The sequence below is a fragment of the Cucurbita maxima genome, unplaced genomic scaffold, assembly GCF_002738345.1.
Source record: "Cucurbita maxima cultivar Rimu unplaced genomic scaffold, Cmax_1.0 Cma_Scf00018, whole genome shotgun sequence".
Lineage (NCBI taxonomy): Eukaryota > Viridiplantae > Streptophyta > Magnoliopsida > Cucurbitales > Cucurbitaceae > Cucurbita > Cucurbita maxima.
This window is the reverse complement of record NW_019272034.1, coordinates 708900-717645: the sequence shown is the minus strand read 5'-3', so window position 1 is coordinate 717645 and position 8746 is coordinate 708900. Positions and strand designations below refer to the sequence as shown.

Sequence of the window (8746 nt, the reverse complement as noted above, 5' to 3'; positions counted from 1 at the left end):
CTTCTGGGTTGAAATCATGGAGGAAGATTCTTTATGAACTACAAAAGCAGAGAATTTGGTGAACAATATTGAGACAACTCAGTCGTGGAAACTAACTCGGTGTCCAATTGGTAAACTTGTCACTGACAAGTAAAAGCAACTGATATGGACTATAAAAAAGGTTCCCTTCTGGGTTCAATTCTTGAATCTTCCTCTACCATCTCTCAATAAAATCCATTACTGTGAGACTGATTGTGATGATTTTGGATGCTCTGAACCACTTGCTAAGAGGAATTGATGTCATACAGAAGAACCTACAAATGGAATATGAAAGACTTTGATCTTACCACCCACTGGCTTTAAAAGGATCATTGACCTATGAACTTGAGAAATATTTCTCAATTATTCATTTAGAGATTTCTTATTTTGTTTTGGGTGTAAAAGTATTATAATGAAAGGTTTTGATTTTAAGTTAAAAAAATTTATGAGAAATATACTAAGAAGTTTAAATAATTGCAAAAAATGATTAATGGTAGCCCTTTAAAATGATAAAAAAGTGTCCTGACAATTTATTTATTTATTTATTTTTTAATGTTAACACACTTTGAACAGGAAAAATAACACAATTACATGATGAGGTCATTGCTCAAGTCGTCTGTAGCTTATACAAAAGTTCAAAAAGCTTAGACAACAGAACAAGGCATTGTGTTATTGAAAAAATCCATCTGAATCCATGGGAGTAAAGTAGAATCATTATTTTTTCTGATGGGGGTGGGCAGTTCAGAATTTGAAAAAATAATTATAACCAACAATCTACCAAAGCTTGATGATTGATTACATCCCAGATTTGAATTATTGGAGAAAGTACATGGAGGCGTTTTTAGCAAGCGTCGAGGTCTCGGCATGGAGGCGGTTTTGGGTCACCTAGCAAGGTCGTGTTTCCTCCTTCTGGTCCGCACCTTATGCGACCTGGGTTTTGTGTTCCGTGCTGAAATATGGGACAGAGATGTTGCATGTTAAATGAAGCAGCATTGTGGAGAAAATTACTTAAAACTAAATCGTTGAACTAGAACAGGTACTGGATTATAGCCAGCTAGTCGATTATCTTACCGGTGGTTTCTCCCCTCTTCTCAACATCTCTACTATCTCAACGATCCGTTTGGGAGTGACATCTTCCTGAAAATGGAAAATACGCATAAATTCATGAGAATTCTTGTGTTTTGAGTACAGACAGTCCATTTTACTTGGTTGAATGAAAAATATAATGCTGCACCCACATAGTAATTGTACGAGTATCCTTCAGATCCATTAGAGTAATCGGCGACTGTAATCATTGGGGCGTTAACACAACATCCCTACAGACAATTAGCAGATATCAGATTAATGCCACCTTGGTAGGTAACTCGGACAACTTAGAGCGATACTTCAAAAGAGAATATAGAAAGAGAGGTTGAAAGAAGAATGACAAAAATCCAGGAACTTATCTAGACAACTTGACCAGCATTACGTGGAGAAATAGAAGTAAACATAATATAAGGGCAATGATTAATAAACTCAAAAGAAGTTCGGGCAAATGACCTCGTTTTTCACTCAAACGAGACAGAAATTAACAAGGGGATGAACTATAGCCAAATTACTCAAGAGCAGGGCTAGCAGTGAGACAGAGCTAGACTCCAATAATACTACGCTATTATATAAGAAATAACCGTAAAGAAGGTCAAGGTTGAATCCAAGAAAATAGAATGAGAGAAGAAAGAAGAAAGCTCACCATGCATTCCATTTCTCCAACAGAGAACAGACCATCCTTTGTTACTTCTGCACATCACAAATATTATATGGGCTAATCTTCAAATGTATAAGTTTTAATAGAATGTAAAATAATAAAAATTTGAAAAACTATATGCATACAGTATGGTTTAAATTTTCATTACTGTTGTAAAAGTTATGTGGCAGAATTTATATTGTTGATTGTACAAGATCAAATGTTTTGAGCATAAATGTACCACCTAAACATTAATAACTTGATTAAGTTAAACTCTTAAATTTTTAATCACTTGAAATAATTGTCCCATCTTTCCATGAATACTGCTGCATGACACTTACCGTTGCGTTTCACTCCCAAGTGTTTCAATAAAGCATCTTCAATTTCTCGAGAACCACGAATCATACATGGAGTAGTGCCACAAACTAATAAGTGATACTTGCCCACCTGACAATCAATTGATGAAGTTCAGCAGGTGATGAGTTGCACAATTCTATAAGTAGAAATATCAGAAATCCAAAATGAAAATACTGGAGAAACAATATGGACCTATTCATTCTCTCTCACCTTGGCTCGATTGAACATTGAATAAAATGTTGCAACCTCATATACACGGACAGGAGCAACCTCAATAACCTTAGCAACCTGTGTCAATCATTTTACAACAAAATATTGACATAACATCCATCAAAACCAAAGACATACACTTTAAAACAACTAATCAACCAAATTATGCTGCAAGACTTATATTCAACACATAATCAATAATAAAAGAAAAATTGTTGGAAATCTAGAAAGTGCATTCTTTCGTGATTAAGTATTACAAGAATTGAAGGGCTTTCCTTTTTATTACGAGTTTCTCAAATATTGGAAAGCAAATGAATTGTGCATAGCTGATGCACTTGACAAATTTAAATACAGAAACGCTAGCAAGGTTGTTATCTACGAATTTGGAGAGTATAAATCTCCTGTGTAAAAGATCACCTAATTTAAGTTCTTAGGCTGATTTTCCTTCGAAGAAGCTTCCAGTTTCTTATGGCTTGTTTTCTTACTAAGGATGCTCTTGTTTTGGGCTATTGCGGCTGAGGCAATCATTTTGGGGCCATGGTTTGTGCACAATCATAGATTAAATATTTTTAAGGATTAGCTAAGCAGCTGGGAAAAGTAGTTCAATTTAGCCAAGATCGAGGATTTCTTTTTCTAATTCACCATCATTAATTGAGGTGCATTAAAATACCTCGCTTAAAATGTGTCTGTTTGTATTCTCTTTTCACTCCTTACTGGAGGTTGCCTCTTTTGAATATTTTTGTTCCTTTCAGTATATCAATAAAAAGTTCAATTGAAAGGGATTAAGTATCCTCCAATAGAAGGTAAACAGAACCTAAGTGGAAAAAGGGTTCCTTGGGAGCTATATTTGAGATAGTATTTGTAGGGACAGTATGCACAATTTGACTATTTCTGGAAGTGCAGTAAGCAAGGCATATCCATCTACTGTTTTTTTCTTGTTGAATAAAAAGCTAGTTGTAATTTCAGTTGGAAGGCTTGAAATTCCTCCAACAGAAGGTAAGCAGGACCAAGGAGGAAAAAAGAGTTCCTTGGGAGCTATATAGAAGATAGATTTTGTTATTCCCATGACTCTTATTGACCACCGGACCAATCCATGGTTTAAATTCAGTTTATGTCTTTAAATGCAGTTTATACGTTATGACCACAGAAATAATCACATCAGATTATGATTGTTGAATGCTAAAGAATTTTTACTCATTTTGGGGTAATGTTGACACCACATGAAATGTAAGAGTTTATTGAAAGCATAGAGCAACATACTGCATTCATTGCAGAAACAGGAAGCCATCCTCCATGCTGCTGTTGTGCAAGATCTAACAAAGGAATGACTGCAGATTGCTTATAGTTGGAGGGGTAGTGGGACATTATCTCTGCAACCTGTATATGAATATAATCAACTAAACCATAAAATTGAAAAACACTCCAGCATACATCAGTAGGAATGGATGTAAAACGGAACCAAATATGTCAACGTGCAATGATATTAAACACACCAAAAAATCTATCTCTACAAAGAGACTTACGCTTCCACCCATTACAAATGAAGAATATTGAGTATTCAAAACGTAGGAGAACAAAGATAAAGCAAGTGTCCACCCATTTCCAACGACGATGAGAATTTTAATTCTGAACCCACGGTAATAGTTAAGATATCAGGATTTTGGGGGAAAAGTTCAAAATTATCTATCAATTATGTTGTGACATTACGTATATTGGGCATTATTTTGGTTAAATCCTCAGCAACATTCCAAGCATCAAAAACCAAAGAATAAGTGCACTGGTATGCATCATTCTAGCCATGCATCTAAAAACAACAAATCGTAGCAGATTGTTTCTTATCCCAAAACAAGTATTATCTATCCCTTGAGAGCTGTTGGATCAAGTTAACAGAATATTCTCTTTTTCTTTTTTCTTTTAATGAAAGTATCCTGACAAGCAAATACAGAAGAATATCGATCTGGAAGCCATCCAGATTTCCTAGATAACTATAAGGCCAACTCCCATTTCGGAACTAAAACGCCAGAAATTCTAAAATTCAGAGAGCATTCAAGGCACCAACCTTTTTTTTGTTGGGCTCGGAGAATTCCCATGGCAGATCAGGATTGTTATCCGGGGTATCAATATGCTGCAACACATTAAATTCCCACTCGTTAGACCGACAAAAATTGGGTATTTCATTAAATTCACGCAACACAACAGAGTAGAATAAAAAATTAGAAGAAAAAACAGTCGCGAACTCACGTAGTTAAGGGCAGTGGAGAAGCATCGCGAAGTCTGCAACAGATGTAAACACAAATTAGAAAAGGCAATCGGGGAATAGAAGAGAGTATAAAATAAAGTGAAAGAACACCTGACGGAAACTTTGACGGATTCCAGCTAGGCGATTGGCAGCCAGACGACCTAGCATTTTCGATTAGAGACGAGTGTAAGGGCTGGGAGTTGAACTCGAATCCGGCTAGGAGAGAGAGAGAGAGAGAGAGAGAGGCCGGGGAGAAGAAGCAGCTTACTAGCTTGTGCCCGCCACGGTGAAAGAGAGATTGAATGAAGTGGGCCGATTAAACGATATAAATTTAGAATCTTTCCTCGGCCCAATGACCCAATTTTGATATTGGGCCACATAATTGCATAGGCCCAGCTCTCTTTATTTTATTTTATTTTAACATATAATAAAATGTTATTATTAAACCCCAAACGCCTAATATAAAGAGGACCAAAAAAAAAAAAAAAAAAAAATCACTTTTCACTCGAGCTTTCCATTTGTTTTAAAATGACCCTTAGAAAACTCGGCCGATTTTTAAAAATTATTTTAATGATAATTTAAAATTGTGTAAGGGTAATATTGTAATTTGAACAATTTAACTCAATAAGAATTATATTTTTTTTATTGTATTTCCGTTCAGCGCAGCAGTAAAACGTCAGCCGACCAGTACTACTTTCCCCTCGGAAAAGCATCGTCCTCCATCCGCAACACCAGCAAGAGAAAAGCGCGCCAAAGCTTCTTATCTGCTTTCCAACCACCGCACGATGCCGGAGTTACCTGAGGTGGAGGCGGCGAGGAGGGCCATTGAAGAGCATTGTGTCGGGAAAGTCATCAAGAAGGCCGTGATAGCTGACGATTCGAAGGTCATCGACGGCATATCTCCCTCTGACTTCGAGGCTTCGCTCTTAGGCAAAACCATCCTCTCTGCCCATCGCAAGGGCAAACACATGTGGCTCCGCCTCGATTCTCCCCCTTTCCCTACATTTCACTTCGGTACTGCTCCCTCTTTATATCCTTGATTCTTTTGAGGTGCATGTGGTATTTTGAAGTAACGTTTGGTCTCCTGCTATTGAAAATTGATTGTTTTGCCTCATTTCTCGTGGAACTATTTGGGTGAAAACTAAGGGAATCTTGGATTTTGTTGGTTTCTTGTGAATAATGAATGCAAGGGGAATTTACGAAATTCATGCTGTATTTGGAATTATGCGAGTGTGATTAGTTGCTTCAACTATTTAAATTTTAGCATTATTGTTAGTGGTGCTTTTGGTTCTTCTCTAGTTTCCAAATTCATGATGCCACTGTGAGCCTCATTATTTTCCAAATTTTAGCATTATTTTGTTTCATTTGTATGTTGATTTTAGGTTGACATTCTGTTATATTTCCCTTGTTGATTGGGTCATTCTCTTCCTAATAGTTCTTTATGATGCTCATTCTTTTACCTATTTAGACTTCCTATGGTCTCATTCATTTTCGTGTTGGTTTCCTCCAGGGATGGCGGGTGCCATATACATCAAGGGCGTAGCTGTCACGAACTATAAAAGGTCAGCCTGATTAGAATAAATTTGTGGTTCATGCACTGTGCAATTACAGCTAAATAAGAAGTTACTCTGTTGGAAGGGATCAAATTTCTTGTTTCAAGATTTTAATTTGGTGATTCTGCTTGCTGAAAGCTCATATAAATAACCAAAAACGAGCGTAAATAATGGAAATATATAAAACTGATGACTGTAATTAGTTAGACTCATAGTAACTACCTTGAGTGATACGAGTGGACTACATAGAGAGCAAATTTGTACTAATTTCAAGTATATTTTGTTGCATACATCATTTACAACCATTGATGTCTTGGAAAGGATTTTTCATATCAGCATACTGAACAGTGTATTGACAACACAATTGCCTAATCTAGTTGATACAGTTTTCCCTGTAGTCGTGAAATGCCGACTGAAATTGTAGAATTTACTGCTTGTAGCCTTGTTCGATTGTCTAGGTTTTTTGGTCGCATATTTTCTGAACATGATTTAGACTGCTCAAATTATGCAATCACATCCTTACAAATATGTCAATGTGCTTTTGTCATTAATTACAAGGATCTTTCAAAAGAGTAATTTCTGACTGATTTTCGATTAACAAATGGTGATACATACAGGTCTGTGGTTAATGAAGATGATGAGTGGCCTTCCAAGTACTCAAAGTTCTTTGTTGAGGTAAGATCATGTGTTTTCCTAACTAGTAAAAGGTTGCTAACTAATTGTCTGCGAGCCTTTGTATACTGAAGGGCTCATTTGTTTTATATTAATTTACCTTCTACTTTCAGATTTATTTATGATATTTATGATCACACAACAGATTAAATTTTCTTCAGTTCTTTCTACTTTATGTCATTACAACATAATCCCGGAATTCTCCTTCTGCAGCTTGACGATGGTGTAGACCTATCCTTCACAGACAAAAGGCGGTTTGCAAAAGTCTGCCTGCTGAAAGATGTACCTCAATATGACTCGTGAATCACCTTTATTTCATGGATTCTTTTAAGATCTGGTTATTTTAGTAATGAATCGCCGCTAAGTTCATACATTCTTTCAATAGATGGACATTCTTGTCAGCTTCTCTAACAATTTTGTTTTTACAGCCAGCTTCAGTGCCCCCAATATCTAAGCTTGGCCCAGATGCTCTTTTAGAGCCTATGGCACTGGATGACTTTATTGAATCCTTGGGCAAGAAGAAACTGGCTATTAAGACTCTATTGCTTGATCAGGTAAAAATTTCTACAAATTTCTCAGTAATCAACTTTCACAAAGCATAGTTTTTAGATTTAGTTGAAGCTGTGTCCATGCCCTGAGGTTCAACAATAGGATTGCGTTGTTTTGTAATGGTTCAGTGTTCGATCATTTTGGTATTAGATTAAAGAACTGACTCTGTGAAGTTGCAGTATCCCAGAGTGTTATAAACCGCAATGTTACGCAGGAATAGAAATGAAAATTTATTTGCTTAGTTTTAAAATGATGATTCTTATTAGTCTTTGTCTAACTTCGCAGAGCTATATTTCGGGTATTGGCAATTGGGTTGCAGATGAAGTGCTATATCAAGTAAGTTCACCTTATTTTGTTAGCCTGAATTAAAATGTGATTAAAATCATAGGGATGCCCGGTGAGGTTTATTTCATGGTGTCTCTGCGTGTGAAAATATGGATACAGTTCTCTTTTCAATTCCATTTCTAGAGATTACTTTTGGGGCTTTAGATGAGGAGTGAGGACTAATCAGTTAAAAACATCTATTTAAAAATACTCTCAGGCGAGAATTCATCCAAATCAAAGTGCTGCTACCCTATCCAAAGAAAGTTGTGCAGCTTTGCACAAGAGCATACAAAAGGTATGGCTTTGCCTTTTTCTCTCCCCCATCCAAATCGTCCCCAAACCTTGCCGCCCTACTTGGAGTTAAGGCATGCTGCACTCTGTTGAGTTTTTTTTAGCAAAACATTCAGTCTTCATGGAAAGTATGGAGGAACCACCTGTAGGTTCTTAAACGAGCAGTTGATGTTGATGCTGAGTCCAACAACTTTCCTGAAGAATGGTTGTTTCATTTTCGGTGGGGGAAAAAGCCTGGGAAGGTCAATGGTAAGCCTAGTTAGATATTTGATCATTTTGATGAAGCAGCTGTTTTCACAGGTAATTGAAAAAGCGCTTGAAGTTGGAGCAGATAGTAGTCGGTTTCCTAATAATTGGATTTTCCATTCACGGGAAAAGAAGCCTGGCAAGGCTTTTGTTGATGGTTGGCCCTTTATTTCTTGTACACATGAGTTTCATGATTTCTATGTTCTGAAATTATTTAGACATGAATTTGTTCAGATTCAATTAATCTCTGTTTGACGAAAAGAAAAATATGAACTTCATGTACACTTTTTTTCGTGAATGGAAGTTTGTACTGATTTTATTTGACCATTTCAGGCTTTTGTTAGGTGCCCAAACAAAGAAAACACAAGATACTAATATATTGCGATACCAAAGTGAAACTAATTTCGAGAGGGCTATCTTTCTTTCAAGTCCCTGACTGGACAATCCCACTAAGAATGATCCACTAAGGTCCCTAACGCTCCTTATTTATTACCCAGACACTCCAAACTAATTACTACTATGCCCTTACAAATACCCTCCTAATCCCCCCCCCCCCCCCCCCCC

At 36.6% G+C, this 8746-nt stretch overlaps 2 protein-coding genes across 3 annotated transcripts in view; one reads left to right on the top strand and one right to left on the bottom strand.

The window, feature by feature from the left end:
• Positions 1–582: 582 nt before the first annotated feature.
• Positions 583–4832, bottom strand: LOC111492627 (NADH dehydrogenase [ubiquinone] flavoprotein 2, mitochondrial-like). The gene is made up of 10 exons (XM_023142001.1): positions 4659–4832; positions 4550–4582; positions 4368–4433; positions 3569–3685; positions 2309–2386; positions 2083–2188; positions 1748–1794; positions 1257–1334; positions 1090–1155; positions 583–967 (listed from the first exon to the last, which is right to left on the bottom strand). Exons 1-10 carry the CDS (start codon positions 4713–4715, stop codon positions 860–862), a joined length of 756 nt encoding a protein of 251 aa, XP_022997769.1. The 5' UTR covers positions 4716–4832; the 3' UTR covers positions 583–859.
• A 374-nt stretch (positions 4833–5206) lies between these two features.
• The window catches only part of LOC111493133 (formamidopyrimidine-DNA glycosylase), a 5482-nt gene continuing 1942 nt past the window's right edge, over positions 5207–8746 (top strand). Inside the window, exons 1-8 of one of the 2 annotated variants that reach the window (XM_023142753.1) lie at positions 5207–5561; positions 6058–6109; positions 6718–6775; positions 6986–7054; positions 7201–7326; positions 7607–7657; positions 7863–7940; positions 8086–8185. In XM_023142753.1, coding sequence (XP_022998521.1) covers positions 5333–5561; positions 6058–6109; positions 6718–6775; positions 6986–7054; positions 7201–7326; positions 7607–7657; positions 7863–7940; positions 8086–8185 — 763 coding nt within the window. In that variant the 5' untranslated portion in view covers positions 5207–5332. Of the gene's footprint in view, positions 5562–6057; positions 6110–6717; positions 6776–6985; positions 7055–7200; positions 7327–7606; positions 7658–7862; positions 7941–8085; positions 8186–8236; positions 8340–8746 lie in introns of both variants that reach the window. The other variant, XM_023142752.1, reaches the window with a different exon arrangement.

Excerpts from the sequence above, each read along its gene's own strand:
- LOC111492627 (XM_023142001.1), bottom strand. The coding sequence starts at position 4,715 with ATGCTAGGTCGTCTGGCTGCCAATCGCCTAGCTGGAATCCGTCAAAGT. Across the intron at positions 4,434-4,549 it reads TCTCCACTGCCCTTAACTAC|CATATTGATACCCCGGATAA; the intron begins GTGAGTTCGCGA and ends AATGTGTTGCAG. Across the intron at positions 968-1,089 it reads GAAGAGGGGAGAAACCACCG|CACGGAACACAAAACCCAGG; the intron begins GTAAGATAATCG and ends CCCATATTTCAG.